This window comes from Chaetodon auriga, chromosome 2 (genome assembly GCF_051107435.1).
Source record: "Chaetodon auriga isolate fChaAug3 chromosome 2, fChaAug3.hap1, whole genome shotgun sequence".
NCBI classification, from domain to species: domain Eukaryota; kingdom Metazoa; phylum Chordata; class Actinopteri; order Chaetodontiformes; family Chaetodontidae; genus Chaetodon; species Chaetodon auriga.
This window is the reverse complement of record NC_135075.1, coordinates 19,832,944-19,853,717: the sequence shown is the minus strand read 5'-3', so window position 1 is coordinate 19,853,717 and position 20,774 is coordinate 19,832,944. Positions and strand designations below refer to the sequence as shown.

Sequence of the window (20,774 nt, the reverse complement as noted above, 5' to 3'; positions counted from 1 at the left end):
AATAAAAAAAAAAAAAAAAATAACAACATATTTTCCAGATTTCATGACCTCCTTTGGTGCTGGTCCTTGGAGTTACTTTTTGTGCCCTTAACTATATATAGCTTTCCTAATCATAAAAAAAATAAAATAAAATAAACTGCCTAGAAAAGCCACAGTAAAAGCTGCTGAGGTTCGCGTGCATTCCTGAATTTGAAGTCAAACCGTCCGTTTTTTTCCCAGCAGTACACTTTATAGACGGTCCCTAATTCGTTGCCGCACACTCTCCTGCCTTGATGGAGATTTTTTCTCATTTCCAGGTGATCATCGCAGTGAAAATGAGCTCGTAGCAACTTTCCTACATTTCCGAAATTAGGGACTCTTCCTGTTTAAATACGTATACGTTTCGTTTGTGGGTTCACTTGCTTAAACCTGGTACGAGTGTAGCAAACTATAACGTCAGTCCTTGGTAGCTTGCACCCTTAACAACCGTACATGTCCGGTCCGACATGAAAAGAAACGGCGCGTATAAGTTTTTGTCAGTTTTCTCCTGCTTCATCGTTTGCGCTTTCTTGTTTGTATTTTGGTTCTTTATATTTTATTCAATGGTACATGCACCATAAAGCACACAGTTAGACTTATGTAGCAGCTAAGCTAGCTGGCTGGCTACGTACCCAGAGTGCATTGCTTTATTGACAAGTCCCATGATCACATGATCAACGTGACCAGGAAGTAAGGATTTCTGGTAAGTGTACAAAACTGAGCTTGTTGCTGTTTGACAAATGAACGGAATGTGTGGCGTGTTTAACGTTAGTGCAGTTTATCTGGTTAGAAATGCATTTATGTCATAATATTGTGATTTTTAGTCCTTGGAGATGCTCGTTCTGTGTAAATGAATGTTAGAGCAGTTCAGGATGTGAAAGCTTCTGCTTCCACTGTGTGGTCTCTCTTATGTTACTGAAACGTGTGAAAGTCCTGAAAAAGAAAAAGGAATTTGAACATACATTAGCTTACCTGAAATACTAAAGAAGACCTTTAAAGTGTCGAAGAGTTGGAGGTGTTGGTGGTAAATTTTTGCCAGTCAAAAATAATCCCAATAACACATGACTCGTTGCATTTCTAGTTTATATAAACAGCGAAAATATGTCAAAATGTTGACATCAGTCGTGTTAGATGTTATCAGGTGGCATAGCAATTGTATACTAAGCTTGTATCTGTGATAGGTTAAACCATATATTACTTTTGAGATTAAGATTAATATGCTAGAGCTAATGACAAATGCTTATCACAGGGAACAACGAGATGTGAAATTGTTCATTTGATTTGCCAACACTAAAAAACTGAATTCTTCTTTGATGAGTTTCTCTCCATGGATCAATAAAGTATTGTCTTACCGTATCTTGTCATATCTGACTTACGGTATAATATCTTATTGATGATATGAAAAAGCCAAAAACAGAGGACTACTTGCGTATGTTATAAATGACTAAAACATTTATTTGTCAAAATGAAGTACATTTTATGTATTGTCTCAGAAAATATCACGGTTTCACGGCATATGATACAATGTTCTATGAAGTCTAAAATTTTCTATTCTGAAGTTTGTTTTGCTCTATAAATGGTAAGTGACATTGAATGTACAGTGTGGCTGGAGATCAGTCACAGCCTGATGAATGTGGTTTAACGTCATTGATATCATTGTCATCGCAACTGCTGGAGAAACTGTTGTGTGTTGCTGCTGCCGAGTTCACAAATTAACGTTGCAGTGGAGAATTTGCTTGGCTAAACATACAGAATGTGTCTGGTTCTCTCTTGTACACAATTTTTACAGCAAGCGTAAAAGTAGAATATGTAACAATATGTCAGAAATAAATATGCGCTAACTGTCTGAGCCTCGTCTGCTTCAAGTACCGAACCTCTGACCTTAAATGAAAATCAGATGCAGACCTCTGAGTAATAAGTTAGTTAGTTGAGAACGCTGGTGTACAATATTATACAATTATTAATATTATTGTTATTAGTAGTAGTAGTATAGTTATCAGTTACGATGACCCTTAAAGGAAAGAGAACAGAAGATGTTTTGTGTGTGAACAAATGCTTTATTTTAATTTCACACAATATTATACACATATGGTATTTGATTTTTATTGTGTGTTTATAGCCTGTTTGTTACTGTGAGTGTAACCTTCATACCGTCAGCGAGTGTAAGTCAAGACAGATTACAGAGCCTGCCACTGTTTTGTAACCCACAGCTGTTTCATTTCACAGCTTGTAGTACTTGGCTGCGCGGCCAGTTAGTGAAGTTGTGATGGCATCTGACACCGGTGACGCAGCACCGTCCGCTGCAGACGTCAAGCTGCAGTTTGCTCCCTTCAGCAGCGCGCTGGAGGCAGGCTTCTGGCACCAGCTTACTCAGAAGAAGCTCGACGACTACAGATTGGACGAGAGCCCTAAATGTATCAAAGGATATTACTATAACGGTGAGGGGTCGGACAGTATCATTATAACGACGGCTCTTCAGTTGCTCGTTTTTCACTTTTTTTGACATATCCAGACATACAGCATGCAAACAGTATGTTATGTATGCAGTGTCACAGCCATTTCGTTATTTACATGTCTGTCTGTCCTGCAGGTGACCCGCTTGGCTTGCCCACTCGCTTGACGTTGGAATTCAGTGCATTTGAAGTGTAAGTACGATGCTGTATGTTTCCTTTATAAAGCCTGTCCAACCCTCAGTTCTCTTATTATTTAGTCTTTAAAAGGGCGATGAATACATACAAATCTAACTAAGAGGGTTGAGCCACCAATGAAACACCGTTCAGAACCTGCAACCACTATCAAATGAATTGTGAGAAGTCTTACAGGCTCTGACAGTAAACGAGTTATCTAAGTTATGAATAGGTTTGTTTCACATAATTTTGTTTCTTCAATTTCTTCGGCAATAAACCAGCATTGAATTTTTCATCTATAAGTCAAATTCAAGTTCAAGTAAAATTATGCATTGAAATATATGTAAATTATACATACAGGGTCAAAGATTTGGTTTCTTATTCATTTTTTTGGGCCAATGATCATCTCTTGTCTTTCTCTTGGCCCTGTTATCACTGTCACTTGTCAACTTGTTTCCTGTAGAACAGTTGATGGAAGTTGCTCTGACTCTTGGCTGTCTCTGACTGTGCTCGTTATGTGCTGCTGCTGTTCCTGGCACACACTCACACACCACAGGACACAGAGCTGCTGCATTAAAAAAAAAAAAAAACAGTCTATAGTATTTTGTCCCCTCTTTTTGTCAATGAAAATAAAGAGTGATTTTGGTAAAGATTTTATTTTTAAACTACCTTTTAGCCTTGTCTGGACAATAATACAGTCACATTTAGTGTTTAATGACTTCATCTTGTCATCGTCTCGTCTTAGTCACAGAACAAAATTAACGCTAATGCAGTTACTACTGCCTCCCTTTTTGAGCTTTTAAACAGTGCTTATGCAGGTGGAGAGGAGTTTTCATTGTTGTGGATTAATGAATGACTTTTAGAGTTTATCAGCCAGGTCGGTGTAGGTTTGAAGTCTCCAACAAAGCAACTGTGTTCACATTTATAAAATATGGCATGTTGCACACAAAGAGTACAGTTGGATTTCATGTCTACACTTTAATGCAAAGATCTGATGTGTTTTGCTGGTAGGGATGGTCCGACGCCAGCCCGCTGCTGTCCAGCTATTGGAACGCTGTATAACACCAACACACTCGATGCCTTTAAGACCACCGATAAGAAGGCTCTGCTGGAGAAAGAGGCCAAAGAGGTAGAAGACATCCAGCGGGAATTTCCTCGGTCACACACACGTATTCACATACAGACATCAGAAATGGTCGTTAAGTTGTGGAGCTGAGAATTAAATGCTTAAATGAATGCATTTTTTCATCTCCTGTCGTTTCATAGATATGGGATGCTATACAGTCTGGGGCCGCGTTGAAGGACCCGTCCATCCTCTGCAGATTCATTCTGCTGACCTTTGCGGTGCGTATAAACAGGATCTTATGAAACATGTTCGCTCTACAGCCCTGATTCCAGAAAAGTTACGATGCTGCATAAAACAAAAATGAACACAGAGTGCAGTGATTTGCAAATCCCTTTCAACCCACGTTCAACTGAAAGCCAAATTCTTTCCCCTTCTTTCTTGATATACAAACTCAGTTGCTCAGCAGCCCAGGGTTTCTGTTGTTGTATTTTTCCCTTCATAATGCACCACACATTTTTAATGTGGGAAAAGTCCGGAGGCTGAAATAAGCAGAGACGTCCCTGAAAAAGACACCATCTGGTTGGCATCATGTGTTGCTCCAAAACCTGTGTATACCTTTCAGCATTAATGGTGCCTTCACAGGTGTGCAAGTCACCCATGGGCACTAACACGCCGCCATACCGTCGCAGATGCTGGCTTTTGACTTTTGCTGTCTTTTTTTCAGGATTTGAAGAAGTACCATTTCTACTACTGGTTCTGCTTCCCGGCGCTGTGCTTCCCAGAGGGGATCAAGATTGTCCAACAGCCTTCTGTCCTAGACCAAGTTTTCTCAGCAAAACAGGTTGGCTTTCAGACATTATTGTACAGCCACTGGCATGAATGTTTTGGCCAGTGCACTTTGACGTCATAGGTGCCTCACCTCATTCCCTTCCCCTAAATTCAGAGTTTTCAAAGTTTCGACATAAAACTGTTAAAACTGCATAAACCACTGCATGATGTTCAGAGTACACGCTGTTATCTGGTGGTTTTCTGGCATATGTTGGCCCAGAAATGTAAATATTCTTCCCAGTTCCTCTTTTCTAACCCCGTAATGGTTGAAATGGTTGCAGTTGGTGATTCAGCTCCTAGCAGTGTTCTTTAAATCTGCCTGCGCTCTGTGATACTAAAGCAGGTTATAGAAAAGTGTAATGAAGTGAAATGCATCGTCACTTCTCAGGTTTGCGGATTGAAGGAGTGAAAAAGGCCTCATTAAGACGGAGTCAGAATGACTCACGAGCAGCGTGAGGCCAACTGCTGCAGACCACAGCGACGGCAATTTCTCCATCTTCCCCATTTCCCTTTCTGTTCTCTTTCTATGTCGACCTGAAATATCGGTGTTATTTAACACCTTGGGAGTTCCTAACAGTAATTCATGAGCTACAAGACGATATTCCAACTTGACAAAGTTTAATCAGTTCAACACTTAAGTGAAGCCAGAAGCCAGAATCTCTTTACTTCGCTGACCAGTTTCTCTGGCAGACTTTTAGAAATGCTTGCGCAACTTCAGCAGATGCTAGCAAAGGCTACAGATTTTTGTCAGGGTGACCAGTCATATTGTGATTAATGTCGAACAGATCCTGTTCTGACTTGGATTTTCCACTTTGAGGCAACCGTCTCCATAAAAGACCTTCTGTCTCGATTTGAAGCTGATTCTAACCTGTAAAATATGCGCAAATTAGACTTATTCTGTAAAGCAGAAATGATTTTTAATGACAGTAGCTCGAGAATGAGGTTCAAGAGGTTGTCTGACAGGCAGTATGAGTGAACAGACACACTAAACAATTACCGTGTATGTCGCCACTAACAGTCACTAATCACTAGCAGCGAGAGTTATCTGTGTAATGAGTGCCATAATATCTTTTTTATAGATGTCATGCTGACAGTAAAATGTGTCAGATTTATCCTGTTCATGTGGTGGTGGGCCCACTGAAAGAATGAGATTGTGGAAACAAGCTGTCGAAATGATTTTCATCCATAGGGTGGAGGTCAGACATCTCGAGGGCTCGGAGTACAAAGTACACAGTACAAAGGTTTCTATGATTATTGCTGACGTCTAATTATTTCTAATCTCAGATCGCAGCCTTGCAGGAGGCCTATGATGGTCTGTGTATCAAAAGAGGGACCACGGCGGTTCCTTACTTCCTAATGAAGTACACAGGTGACACAGTTCAGATGGCTCCACTTGGGGACTGGGATACATTCTTCACTGGTGCTAAGAAGGTACTACTTCAGTTTGTTTTAGGTTTTTGGATTTTTGATCTTTTAAAGCAACGGTGTGTTTTTTTAGTGTGTTAAAAATTGTCTAATAAAATGTTCAAAGATTCAAGTAGCATAGGATTGTTCTGTGCAGAGGGTATTAAACAGAGCTTTTTGTGGCTCGTTCCTACCGTCAGTTTCAATTTTGTGATATTATACTGCCTCACACACACTCACACTTTAGTAATGTAAACACTCCTGTTTGGTTTTTCTAGGTCACTGTGGGTGTCTATGATCCGTGTACTCTGTCTCAACATCCGGGCTGGCCTCTCCGAAATCTGCTGGTCCTCATAGCTAACCGATGGTAAGCTGTGTGTGTGTGTGTGTGTGTGCTCGTGAATGCTGGGAAAAGATGAGGAAGTTCACTAGAGGACTCGTATGTCCTCACTGGGCATTTCAAAACACAAAACACATGCTGTGTTTGTGAACACACACCGTTTCCATCTTACACTTCATTTGGCACAGAACAACAAAGTCAAAGGCAGGAAATTGGTGTTCAACTAATTTCCTGTCTCTGACTTCTGGGCAGCAGGTCACAAACATCGGTGTGAGTGAAGATGCTGATCTGAACTTCCAGAGTTCAGAGTTAACAGTTAACAGTGTTGCATGAAGCCAAAAATCCAAGTTTCCTGTGACACTCAGACTAAAAAAAATAACCGTCTGGCTGTCGCGTAGCCACTGTGTTGTCATAAGAGTTTAGCCAGGTTGAGATAAACTTGATGAATTACTCTTGTTCCTAGATGCCAGCACTGGCTTGCAGGGCATGACTGCTGCTGTTAAGATTATGCGACTTGTTTATAAAGCTGTATTCCTGTTAAACAGGGTTCATTTTGTTCAGCATCATGTTCCTCACAGACTTTCCATACAATGCGTTGATGTAGTCATCCTTGTCTGTAGACATTTCACTGTGAGGACTTCATTGTAAGCTGCTGAGACTTTTTTAATCCACCTCAAGATTTCCAATATTACCCCCAAATTTCTCAAAAAGAGAAGTTTTGCCACTAAGTTAGGTGTGTGTTATCAGGGCACTGTGCTCCTGATTGTTGCTAGGCTTCCTAATGGATGCATGTTATCTTATGTGAAATAGACCATGCAGTGTCGCAGTCTGGGTGAACTACAATGACTGGTTTAATAACTCATGCGAGACCCATCTGTGACACACACACAGACACACACACACACACCAGCTGCTGTCTGTGGACACCAGAGGTGTAAACACACAAACTTGGCAATGCTGTGTATTTGCAGCATCTTGAAACTCCTGAATCTCGTAAAGCTTTTAGCGAGCCATCAAATGCTCTATTTCTCACCTACTGTATATTTTTAATAATAATATTTTATAACACTTAAGGCAGCCATTGAACATGTGCATGTGGTTTGAAAAGCAGGAGTATGTAAAATAAGATGGAGACTAAAACCCATTTGATAATAATAGTAAAGATAAGACAGAACTTCCAGACTTCTAGCTCAGCATCAAATGATGGAAAATAAAGACAGTGGGTCAAACTGTGTTCTGAGATAGCAAGTGGGAAGCAGTTTCAAAAGACTGGTGCAATAATGGGAAAGCATAAATGAAACGACAATGTTAGTAAATGATGGGAGAGCTTTCTTATCTGCGGTGCCTAAAATAGTTCTCTGTTTGTATCAAATTTAGCAGGCTGCGGGCTTGCAGATGAAATGTACTCTTGATTTTAAACAAGGCTGCACTTGAAGAGGTCATTACCGTCCACGTCCCGCGTTAGCATTTTAGGTAGTTGCTTATCTTGTTGCAACCCAGATTAGGGGATGTTTCTTTGAAATACACAGCCAAGATGTTTTTATTTCAGCTACTGTTGTACCATAACAGTGCTCTTGGATGTTTTATCCAATCAGTTATACTTTATGAAACATGTTTTACGGATGTCTGTTTTCATTAATTTCACTCGAACACAGACGAAACACGTACATACGCAGACCGAGGACAAGGAAAAGCCAAACTGTACAAATTTGTTTTGAGCTTATTCTTAAGAAAATAGATCCTCAAATCAGCAGGAAGGCTGTTTTGTACTCTTGAAGCATCAACAGTGACGCCGTTATTGACAGATTTGAAATGAATGTTTGTCCTGCATTCAAAGTTAAGATGAAGCAGGAAGTGCGGATGGATTCACCACAGACCAGTAACATGATTTTGATGATAACCGTGATGGATTACTAATCTTAAACGAGCAAGCAAGGACTAATCTCTCCCAGTTCATCTCAATAATGTCCGAGAAGGAATGAAAAACGTTTCCACATCACGTCATCAGACTGCGTAATCATCCGTGAATGCTGGAATTAGGATGATGATGGCGTTTGGTGCTGAATGTTTCACTCAGTGCTCAGCTAGTTTGGAAACGCTCTGCAGTATACAAGTTCTCCAAGTTCAATCGTTTTTGCTCACGCTCAGTTTTTCCTGGCACGAAAACATCTTCATTGAATAATTATTTTTCATATAAACAAGGAACTCCCACCGAGGCCGCTTTAGCAATACTGTCCTGAGATGGCAGCGGCTTATCAGCAGCAAATACCTTCAGAGCGTTTAGCTTTCATGCTCTGTGGTCAGAGGCAGTTTTTATCCAATACAAACCCCATCAATCTTCTGCTTGACTACACGTTCTCCCAGCGTTAAACATAAACTGTTGATACTGGCTTAAATGGGCGAAGATAGAATTACAGCATAGCCACGACGTCTCGCTTATTCAGTTGTTTCACTGGATTGATTGTATAATCTGACTGTGGTTATTTAGTACCATATATGGGGAGACGCGTTAGCATGTGTGGATTATGTTGTTATTAGTGCTCATTTGTCTTTTATTTCACTGTTATGTGAGATTGTACTGTTTTGTTTTGTTTTTTTTCTAATGTCCACTTTATAGCTACTGATCTGCACTCCGTTCATGGCGCCTGCGTTATTTTCATTGTTTAACTTTTGCATCTGCTTTATTTGTGTGTGTCAGGGGCTCTAAGATGGACACGGTGGACGTGCTGTGTTTCAGGGACAGAACTCTGCAGGGAAGTCGCTCCATTCAGCACAGTCTCATCTTCCAAATCAAACTGCCCGAGCTTCCCATCAACTCAGGTAATCTCCATTTCGTGTGTGTGTGTGTGTGTGTGTGTGTGTGTGTGTGTACTTGTATTACTCACATTGTGCATAAATCTGTTTCACATAGTCGCAATGTAGGGACTTTTCTTCCTTTATGAGGATAAAATGCAAGTCCCTGCAACTTAAATCATTTAAGACTTAGATTAAGGTTAAAGATAAGATAAGGGTCCGGGTGAGTCAAGTAATGGTTGTGGTTACAGTAAGTCTTCGGGAAATGAATGAAAATCTATGTAATGTTCCCAGAAGTGATGTAAACACAACTGTGTGTGTGTGTGTGCGCGCACTCATCTAACAGTATCTAACATGTATGTGTGTTGGTATGTCTGCTGTATGTGTCTGTCTGTGCGTGCCTTTGTTCTTGTAACTGATATGAACCCTGAGTCTTACTTTACTCTCCACTGAGACTTCCTGCTTCCTTTTCAAGCCGCACTAATCTCACACAGCTTCTGCATTATTCCTTTATCTGTTGAATAAGGGATGAAAGTAATTTAAATTGTAATAGCAGGTGGGAGAGGGGGGAGCTCTGTGATCTGTGAAGGGTTTTGTTGAGTTCAGATGAGGTGTCTTTGTTTACCTCAGTCTACGTCTTCAGCACATCTTTGGGTTTAATTAACTCAGAGAGCATGTATTCATAAACAGAAAAGATTAAGCTGTTCTGTTTGGTTTTGCATGGACACATTTAGTATTTTTGCATGGTTTTTGGTTAGCAGTCGCACATCTCGGCTCAGAATCAAAATTAAACGGCGTGCTTTAATTGTCGATGTCCGCACAACTTTGGCTGTTTAATTTGCACTGCATTACACAGCAACATTTGTGCATCTAACACCACAGCTGACTGGCGACGAGTAAACGAGGAGTGCTGAACCAGAGTCCGACTTTGCATCAGAACTGTGTGAGAAACAGAGGGATGTGTGGACATGAAAGGAAAAAAGGAAAAGGAAGTCATTTTGATAGTCAGAGTACCACTCTGCGCTCAAATATAGCTGTTAGCCTTTCACTGCATCAACATGTGTCTTTGGTGACGAAAGTGCACGCACATCATTCCTGTTTGCAAAGACCGATCTCTAATTCATGTGAACAAATAAACATAAAAATTAACCAGTCTCCATATTAAATCCAACTGGGACGATGAAGTGAATAGAGAGAGAGAGCGGCTAATGTTTGGGGATGGTTTTGTGTTAATGTCACAGCACTAGTCATTCTATGCTTGAATAAGATAAAAGATATGTTTTCTTCATCCGTCATGCTGTCAGCACTTTTCATGGGGACCATTGAGAAAGAAGTCACAATGAAAACTGCTGACAATGAGGTCTGTGTATAACGCAGAATAACAGGGATGCTGTTCCTGAAAAGGCACGGTGCTGTTGCATTTTCTGAAAATGTGTTCAGTTCTGGGAAACTCAGTTCACCTCAGGCAGAAATCTGAAATATGGGTTTATCAAAAGTTGAGCAAATAAAACCAACATCTCTGCACGGCTCGATAACACAGGAGGGAAGTGAGAAGGAGTGTTTTCATAATTTGGGTAAATGAACACTTGAACTGTTTTACTGCTTTTACTGTGTTTATGACATTTTCTGTTTATTTTATGCTGTTAATGCCTTTTCTTTTCACAGCCTGTCCTAAGAGTGTGGGTTGGGAAAAGAACCCCAAGGGGGCTATGGGACCGAGGATGGTCAACCTCAGTGAATGCATGGACCCTAAGAGGTAATAAACACGGTACTTAGGAGTGTTTAGGTGTGACTGAACTGTATCAGTCCACAGTCCAAGTCACGTTTCAACAATTAATTAATATACATGAATGAAATTACTAAAATTTACTAAAATTCTGTATCTTTGCTGCATTATGTGAAGTGGCTGGTTTGGGTTCTTACACCTTGACACCGCCACAAATGAGACAAATGTCATTTTCCTTAGTTTTACTGCAGTCATGCATGCTGTGTCAAAGAGGGTCTTCAGTTGTCTCCATGGACTGATTGCAGGCTTGCTGAGTCGTCCGTGGACCTAAACTTGAAGCTGATGAGATGGAGGCTGGTTCCTTCCCTTGACCTGGACAAGGTGGTCAGCACAAAGTGTCTGCTGCTGGGAGCCGGGACTCTGGGCTGCAATGTGGCCAGGACTCTCATGGTAAGGGTGGAAGGATAAATAAACAGAAAGAAAGAATCTGACATTGTGTTTTAGGGCTTAGCATTAGTATCATACAGGCATAAGTTAGTGATAACACTGGATAAATATTCTGTTCTACACAAAACTCTCGCGGTGTCTTGTACCAGTGAGCCATAAGACAGCATCATGGTTCAAAGCACCAACAAAACTCTGCGAATGGGATCAGCGCAGATCACAATAAACAGGCAGTCTGTGACATTAAAGAGGAAAATACCTCATGTTGTACGTGTTAAATTGCAATATCATTGTGCACGTGGGTTCAGTTGACATTTGCAGAGAGAAATCAGTAAGTATTAAATCAGGATATCAGTGAACTGTAGACACAGTAAACGAGTCAGTTCTGTTCACGGCTCTGCAAAATGTGCCGTTACACAGGGATCATCGTCATTGATAACTGTTATCAGTGCTGAGAATGTGGGCAGCGCCTTGTTATGACAGGCGGGACAGGCAGCCTCCAGACACATTGATCTGCATGTAAACTGCTTATGATTTGTTGGAATCTCATCTCCTCTCTGCCCAACTTTCACTGGCTGAACTAGACACAAAAGCGTACTTTGAAATTTGCTTTTTATAGTTAATAGATAGTATAATCATAATAATAATATTTATGCCAATGTTCAGTAACCAGATCCAAAAGGTTTTTCACACATTACAAGCTGCTAGTTATGAAGTCAGTTATTTCTTTTCTTTTTCAGAAATGAATCCAGACTTTCAGCTTTTGACATGTTTTAATGTTTAAAGCAGTTTTAATCTCGTAACATGCATAACCTAGAATAAGGTGAAACTGGACAAATTGTGTTAATGTGTTTTGGATGTTTTGTTTAATTGTGAGAAACAGAAAAACTTTAACTACATGACCACATTGGAGAACTGTCACTGTATAGCTGCCTGCAGTTATAGTGATCATTTTAATGCACATCTGTGCTTCTTTTTTCATCATTTCAGGTTAGTCAATCGGTTAGTCAGCACAGACATGAGAAATTCCCTGGTGTAATGTAATTGATAATGTGGTGAGACTTAATGTTAATACAGAGTGGTATTAATGAAAAAACAGCTAGAATAACTTAAGGTTGTACTACCTGCACACTAATGCATCCATTATTTCCAAATGAACACTTAGAAATGTTGAAATACACACTGGACACCCAACCTCCCACTCACCGCCGCTGACGCTGCTCACAAAGAGCTGTTAAGGACAATGTTCATGTCAGTAATAGTGGTTAAGTATTTGAAAATAATGGGATTTAGAAATATGAATAATGCTTCTCCTTTGTTCTCCAGGGATGGGGAGTCAGACACATCACGTTTGTCGACAATGCAAAGATCTCGTACTCCAACCCAGTTCGACAGCCGCTCTATGAGTTTGAAGACTGTCTCGGAGGAGGGAAGTCCAAAGCGATGGCAGCTGTCGACCGACTCACCAAAATCTTTCCTGGTGTGGTGAGTCCTTGAAGCCAAATGTTAAAGCTCTGGCTCTGGAATAGGATATCTTGATCGAATCATCGCTTGCTCTTAGAAACTTCTGTGAAAAGTGTCACGGCTGTATAACTGCATTGACATCACAGCACCAGAATTTGGTTGAAGTTTAATCATATTCCTGTTTGATTGGTCGTGTCTGAGATGTGACGGCCAATCCATGCAGAAAATGAAGAGTCTAGTCACTTGCATATTAATGCTGGTGGTCTCATTACTTTGCTAATTAATGAGCGGGTTCTCTCGGGGGAGATATTTGCTATATTACTGCAGGAAACATCGGCCAAACACTCACAGCAGGGCTCTGTTTTGAAGTAAATGCAGAAGTTTTACCTGTCATTGTATAATTTCAGGTATGGTATTGCTACATTTACTAAATTATCTAGCAGTTCTTCCCCCACTGCAGGTGTGATGCCAGGAGGCTAACTGTGCCGTCGGCCACAATTTAAAGGTTTAAAGCTGAAGTCCTGTGAACCTGTGATTGTTTCTGGCCTTTCGGATATTACTTTTTAAATGCTTATGCAGAGTCCTGTATCAGAAAAGTAGAGCGCAGTCTGTGTAATCAAATGTTTTCCCCTCCGGGCTTCGAGGCAGCAGACTCGCACGCTGTCTGATTGGTTTGCTGCGATGGCATTTGCCTCCGTAAGATTGACGCCTCATTTTAAAGTTACTGACCCAACAAAGCTTGCAATCACAGCTCAGTTATAGGTCGCAACTGAAACGAGACACAATGGGCAGAGATTGTAGTGTCAAAGACAAGAAGACCTTTGATGTCCCCATTAAATGTGCGCACACACACACACACAGAGAAATAATTGTCATGTTACCATGTCATCAGCTTTATCTGAGTCTCTCACTGTCTTTCTCTCTCTGTCTGTCTCTCATTTTCAGTCTCTGTCTTATTCTTTTAGGAATGAAAATAAAGAACAGAGGCTCAAAGCTTGATGCACAACGCTGTTTTGTCACAATGTGTTTCCCTCCTATACGCGCTGCATCCATACCTGCCGTCCTATTTTTAATCAGCGTGGGCGTGTACCTGCCTGTCTCTCTTCCCTGCTTGTTTTCCAACAAACACAGGGGCATCAGGTGCCAGTTTGAAAGAGGGAAAGAAATATGAACACAGTGAGCAGAGAGCACAGAGACGAGAGGAACCGGTTCATACAAGGTCACAATGTTGAAAAGATCGTGAGCAGATTTCATATTTTGTCTGTGGACAAATACTCACCTGACGTTTTGTCAACAGTCGGGTCAGAGGTGGTTGAAGATATCAACAGTGGTTGAATTGTCATGAAATGCCAGAAAAGCCAGAAAATACAGAAAAAAAAAGGATAAACGCTTTTTTCTGTATTTTCTGGCTGCCAGTTGATGTTGTTTACAGTTGAAATTGGATGATAATTAGCATCTCTGCAGCCTGAAATCACCCCCCGAATGCTTAGCAACGCTTGCGTCAAAGTGAGATGTAAATTCAGGACTTGGTTAAGAGCTCCTACTCTTGAATGTTGAGAGCGAAGGAAGTCGATGTGCTGATTCTGTAATAGTGGCCTTCTCGACTTTGTCCTTTCCTGCTCTGCTCTTGACTATGAAGTTGCTCCTGACATTTCCATCTGCCTCACTGACAAAGCTGCAATCACTGGAGATAGCCACCGTGATGCACGTTTAAATTGGAAGTGGCCATTCAAGGTTTCATGCTCTACCCCTCTGCCTATACAGGAGAGCCAAGCCCGCACTGGCCTCAGGTCAGCTGCGTCGGTGACGTGATCACACCTCCCACAGAGGGACTGTGTGGTGACTGCATTGACTGTGTCCTCACTTATTTGCCTAGACTAGTATTTCAGCCGGCAGCGAGCATACCAAAAAGGCATATTTGGCCCCGGTTTTGTTGCGGTGTCAGCTTCTTGCTTCTCACACAGCAGCTGATCAAAGTTCAAGAAATGAATTGAAAAGAATTTTTTCTTTTTCATGATTTTCTACAGCCAATAAAGCCTTTTGTGTAAAAACCCTATGACACATAAAGTATGGACATACTGAAGGACATTTCATTGTGCCTTTTGTACACTGTTTAAAATGTACGTGTTTATGAGTTGCATGGAGTGAGTCTTGCATATACCCATGATGCATCTGCAAGAAAGGTAAAGCAGCAGCAGTTTGAACATGTAGATGCAGAGATACTAAGATAAAACATTACTTTATTTATCCTGAGGGAAAATGTTGCAGGAAGAAGTAGGATAGAGTGCAAATATACAAAATACAAATAATAATGAAAGATTATCAGCAAGGTGCCAAAAACAAGTGCACGTAATGCCAGAAAGTGTTATAAATGTTAATAGAAGTTAACAGGTTAACAGTAAGGAGTACAGATATGTATGATACGTTGCATATTACTATGTACCGTATGGACATTATCAAATCTGAAGCGCACGTAAGTGTTTGACTGTGTCACCATCTACAGGCCAGGCAAATAAAGGCTTTTTGACACATCAGCCTCCTTCAGGCTGTGAGACGTGGATTTTACTGTCAATGCAAAATGAAAACCGAAAGGAAAACATCTGTTTCCATAAAGAAGACAGTTTGAATGTGAACTGAACTTTGCATTTTACCACACATGTGGACTCAGTTTTGTTTTGTCTCTCTCCTCCTTCAGAATGCAGAGGGTTACAATATGAGCATCCCCATGCCCGGCCACCCAGTGAACTTCTCTCAGGCCACTCTTTCCCAGGCCCAGAGGGATGTTGAGCAGCTGGAGAAGCTCATTTCAGAACATGATGTGGTCTTTTTACTAATGGATACAAGGGAGAGCCGCTGGCTGCCTACAGTGATAGCTGCCAGCAAGAGGAAGGTAAGAAGGAACAGTGCAGTATGTGCAATGAACACAACAGCCACGCTGTCACCAACCGGCAGGGTTGGGGTCAGAGAGCAAATGACAATGTCTAATGTGAAAGTAGGCGCTTGCGTTGATGGACACACAGAGAATTATCACTCAGCCATGCACGTCTGTGGAGCATTTTAGCCTCTTTTAACTCATTGTTTTGGTTTGCACGTTTACTGAGTGGTTAAAAAAACACCAAATGGCAGAGAGACAAAGTTAGGGACTAGGTGGTGAACAAAGTCCAACATGTAGCACCTGAAGACTCACATGTTTTCTCTGAGTTGGGAAAGAGAGACTGAATATTCAATTTACACTCATCAGGTGAGCAGAAACATGGTGTCAACCTCAACATGTTCACTGGATGCTTAAGTGGCTCATGTTACATTTATACTGTACTACTAGCCAGAAGAACTTTACAAGGTACTTCTTCTCCAAAAGCCAAAATCTGAGGACACAACCCCACAGCAAAAGCTCTCTGTGTGTGGCTGTGCCTGTGACTCACAGTGCTACGAACAGCGCTTCATGGCACGTGCTGCAGATACATTCCACAGCAATCAGGTCTGCATACATTATGTGCTCAGGGTAGTCAAAGCGTGAGGATCCAGTTGATCAGCACGATGGCAGGAGACGTTTATCACTTTGAAACGTTGGTCCTGTTTTACTTACTTTGAAGTTAGGACTGTTTGTCTTCTCTTCCAGGAAATTGAAATTGCTTGAAAACATTTTCTGTTTCCGTCAAATTTTCTTTCTCTTTTCTGTCTTTAGTGGTCTGAATTATATTTGTTGCCAGGCAACGTTAGATAATTGAACACTCTGTCAGGAACTTTTAAGGCCTCCAGTGGTTGCACTGATGCAACTCCTATGTTGGCGTATTAGCAGCAGTGTTTCTTGGGCTGCTAATTAGGTTTTCTTCATGGCCGGCTCGGCTGAGAGGTTGTTTGGCCATTTGTGCTGTGGGGCTGCTTCAGACTTCACCGCAAATTGGCTTCACAATTTATTTCCATTGCTTCTCTGAAAGTCTCGATGCTTTCAGCATTGTAAAGTGCCTATTAATGTTTTGTGTCATTGCTTTTTGAAATGATTCAACACATTGTGTAAAACAAGCCATTTAGTTAATTGGATTTGGTTGAAATGTGCTGTGCTTTGTAAAAACCTTTTATTACCATGATTCCCCATAATTGTTGTCTTTCACTTTGCAGCTTGTGGTGAATGCCGCTCTTGGCTTTGACACATTTGTCGTGATGCGCCACGGCCTGAAAAAACCCCCCATCAGTCAGAGTGCTTCTGCAGGTCCAGACTCTTCTTCTTCCTGCTCTTCGGCTTCCTCCTCGTCCTCCACGCCGGCCGGCTCTGCACCCTCGGTCCCGGGATCCTCTCTGTTCTCCAACATCCCAGGACACAAGCTGGGCTGCTACTTCTGCAATGATGTTGTTGCACCAGGAGATGTGAGGAAATGCACACACATAACAAGCATACACTCAACTCATTAACTCATGTAATGCACCAAGGACAAGCACATGTGCAAAAATCTAAAACAATTTGGTAAAAACACAACTTTCTATATTAATGATTGGTCAAATGACTAATATGTGGAAGGTGTGACCCTACAGAGACTTTAAGCCCAACTCTGTAGTTCACCTCACCTCTGTGGAGCCTTTTTTTGGGTAACTGTTTTGGTTTTTCAGCCTGCAGATGTCTCTCTCAGCAGCACTGTTTACAGTCACAGCGTGCAGCTGTTTCCAGCAAATGATAATTCCACTGTTCACCACCTGTCCAGCACCAAATGGTTCACAGACACAGTTAGCAACTGGCTGGCGAACATAGCGGAGCGCTTTTGGAGACCAAAACGGAGCTCAAAGGACAGTGAATGTCGGACAGTTGGCCAGAAACACAACTCCAAATGAATGTAGTCATGTGCTAACACGCTAAGCTGATCAACAAAATATTGACGCAGGGTGTCGAGGACTAAAGTTAGGATTTTTCTCATGAGCGCTGTGATACACTGCAGGTTTTTTGAAGTGGGGTTACCTGACACTTGACAACCTCTCTGCTTGTGAGAATCACCTTTTTCTTGCCAGCCACATTCTGTCTGCACCTCTTTTTTTTTTTTTTTTACCTCTGACTCTCTTTCTTTCTCCTCCTCTTTTTTCCCTCATGACCTTTTGATATGAATGATTTATGTAAGCAGTTCTTCAGCTATTGAAGGCCGCAGCTCTGGCTTCTCCTATAAATGCCATACGGCACCGGGCTGTCACAGATTGTAGTGATATTAACATCTGAATTAGACGCTCAGCCTGCGCTCACTCTATTCCAAATGTTAAATATGGAATTGAATTTGCTGAGTGAACAAACAGAAAGTTGTAATTAATGTAATGATGCTACAAGTGGTTTTCCTTTGTGCATCATCTGTGTGTTGAAGCAAAATGATACAACAGGTTGTCAAACATGTCGTCTGCAGCGCCTGTAATCAGCTGTTTGTAACGAAGAACATGCCGAGAATGTGAAATACAGCTGTAACATAGTTTTTGCACAGCTTTTTATTTTTTTTTATTTTACTATAATTGCTTACATTTCAGTAAAATGTTTCCATCTGTGGGTTTGTTGATCCAGAGTGCATCATCCAGACGAGTATTAAATGAAGCGCCGTGCTGTTTGGTACACACATTGATGGTCCAATTTTTGATAATGGCATGGCATGATTAAAAGGCCACGTAGCTGAATGCTAATCATTGTGCTGCAAACAGCCTACTATCAAGACATTTAAACATTTAGCTAGCTAACTCAACCTAAGCCACTGTGGATGAGATTATCAACATAACCAGTTCAAGGTAAAATGGAAATATTTTCTGCCTTCTTGGTAGGACAGGGATTGCCCAAATTCCCCGTGTCCTCAGATGAGGAGATGTCATCATTGTGCTTACTCTATACTGCCAGTTGTTTGCTTCATTTTTAATGTTTTGTTTTTGTAAACAGTCAACCAGGGATCGGACTCTGGATCAGCAGTGCACAGTCAGCAGACCGGGTCTGGCCATGATTGCTGGAGCCCTGGCTGTTGAGATGATGGTGTCCATTCTGCAGCACAGTGAAGGGTGAGTGGATACAGTCGACTTAAAAAAGTGATGTGGGCTAATTAGTCTTACAATCAGTACAACCCCATGTGGGGACACAGTTTAAACTGTAAGTAAATAGAGAATGTGATGATTTGCAAAACAGTAAAACCTCATGTTTAATTGAAAATAACAGAAAGACAACATATCACAAAGTGGGATGTTTTCCCATTCTTGATGTACGACTTCAGCTGCTCAACAGCTCGGGGTCTCCTTTGTTGTTCTTTACGTTTCATAATGCGGCAAACATTTTCAGTGGGTGACATGTCAGGACTGCAGGCAGGCTGCAGCAGCTGGACTCTTTCACTACTGTTGGAATACGTGCAGAATGTGGTTTGGCTTTGTCTTCTTGAAATAAGCAGGGCTTTCCCTGAAAAAGACATCGTCTGCTTGGCAGCATATGTTGCTCCAAAACCTGTTTCTAAACCTTCATGAATGTGCAGGTTATCCATGTGCACTAATGCACCCCCATACCATCAGGGATGCTGGCTTTTGAACCGTGCGTTGATAACAAGCCGGATGGTCCCTCTCCTCTTCAGCCCGGAGGACACAGCGTCCATGATTTCCAAAGGGAATTTCTCGTCAGACCACTGGACAGTTTTCCACTTTGCCTCAGTCCATCTTAAATGAGCTCTGGACCAGGGAGGGCGGATCTGGTTTATATACGGTTTCCTCTTTGCGGCGATGAACTGTGTCCATAGACGATGGTTTTTGGAAGTGTTCCTGAGCCCGTGCTGTGATGTCCACCACAGAACTGTGTCTGTTTTCATTGCAGTGCTGTCTGAGGGCCCGATGATCACGGCCAGCCAGTACTGGTTTTTGGCCTTGTCTTGTGTGTACAGAGAGGTCTTCAGATTCTCTACATTGTGTACTGCAGACAATGAAATCCCCTGTCACAGAGGGGTGAACCCCTCCCCATCTTTACTTCAGAAAGACTCTTTTTATATCCAATCATGTGACTAACCTGTTGCCAGTTAACTGCATTCATTGTGAGATGTTCCACCAGCTGTTTTCTTTTAGCATTTCACAACTTTGCAAGTCTTTTGTTGCCAGTGTCACATTTTTTGAAATGTGTTGCTGGCATCAAATTCTACATGAGGATTTCAATGAAATTTCTCAGTTTCACCATTTGATATGTGATGGTTATTTGAGATTTTGAAATCAGAATCCAACGAAAGATCAGTCACACACTCATATACATACCACCCGCCATCGGCCCTGATCACCAGCATCTCCATGGTGCCCTCTCATCAGAGCTTTATGCTGGCGTCTTTGAGGTTGTGACTCTGAAACTTTAAGTAAGCTTTGCTGGCTTACTTTTGATGTAGCTGCATTGCAGCTGAGGTCTTACTGCACTGCAGGTAGTATCCTTAATTTGGTTGTAGCACAGCTCCTCGAATTCATTTATGCCCAAAAACTTGTGTTCACTGTGGAAGCTTTGTTGCCGTTTATAATCCTTCTCTCACTTTTATACTTCACAAGCTCCAACAGTGCGATTCAGTCAGCTCTCAATTTCACATGGCAATCTGTGCGAGCTCCATATTTTCAATTCTTACAAGTGTTTTTTTTTTTCACTTGAAAACACTGATGGGGATGTAGTCATCCCTATTAAGTGTGTGTCCACGTGCACGGTGTGTCTGTGTGTAGACATAATTGTGTGTGCCTGTTTTGGTGAGTCATACTAAAGTGGCCGCTTGCTGGGCCAGATAAGACGGCCATTTTCTCTCGGAGCGTTTTGAGATGTTATAAGCCGTTACAGAACTGCTCTGCCTTCCCTGGATAAAAAGCTTAGAAAGCAAAGAAGAGAAATAGCGTTTTCATGTCCTCTCTGTACCTCTATGGTTGTGTAACTGCTTCCTTTACAACAAGATCCCCGTCTCTTGCATCTGCCCTCTCTGTGTCCTTGTTTGTCACTTCATAGCTGTGTTTGTTCCCTCCATCACTATCCTCTATCCCTTTTAAGGCCCTTGCACTAGCGTTCACATGAGCGACCGTGGGCCTTAGAAAATTATCACGCAAGGATTAGTGTTGCGGCAG

The 20,774-nt window shown here is 41.6% G+C and overlaps 1 protein-coding gene across 2 annotated transcripts in view; it reads left to right on the top strand.

Moving 5' to 3' along the window:
- Window positions 1–223: 223 nt before the first annotated feature.
- The window catches only part of atg7 (ATG7 autophagy related 7 homolog (S. cerevisiae)), a 59,422-nt gene continuing 38,871 nt past the window's right edge, over window positions 224–20,774 (top strand). Inside the window, exons 1-15 of one of the 2 annotated variants that reach the window (XM_076739562.1) lie at window positions 224–721; window positions 2,245–2,456; window positions 2,609–2,663; window positions 3,657–3,774; window positions 3,912–3,989; window positions 4,436–4,552; window positions 5,824–5,970; window positions 6,222–6,310; window positions 8,982–9,103; window positions 10,742–10,832; window positions 11,108–11,252; window positions 12,573–12,731; window positions 15,406–15,600; window positions 16,830–17,075; window positions 18,604–18,719. In XM_076739562.1, coding sequence (XP_076595677.1) covers window positions 2,285–2,456; window positions 2,609–2,663; window positions 3,657–3,774; window positions 3,912–3,989; window positions 4,436–4,552; window positions 5,824–5,970; window positions 6,222–6,310; window positions 8,982–9,103; window positions 10,742–10,832; window positions 11,108–11,252; window positions 12,573–12,731; window positions 15,406–15,600; window positions 16,830–17,075; window positions 18,604–18,719 — 1,850 coding nt within the window. In that variant the 5' untranslated portion in view covers window positions 224–721; window positions 2,245–2,284. Of the gene's footprint in view, window positions 722–769; window positions 804–2,244; window positions 2,457–2,608; window positions 2,664–3,656; window positions 3,775–3,911; window positions 3,990–4,435; window positions 4,553–5,823; window positions 5,971–6,221; window positions 6,311–8,981; window positions 9,104–10,741; window positions 10,833–11,107; window positions 11,253–12,572; window positions 12,732–15,405; window positions 15,601–16,829; window positions 17,076–18,603; window positions 18,720–20,774 lie in introns of those variants that run through there. The other variant, XM_076739571.1, reaches the window with a different exon arrangement.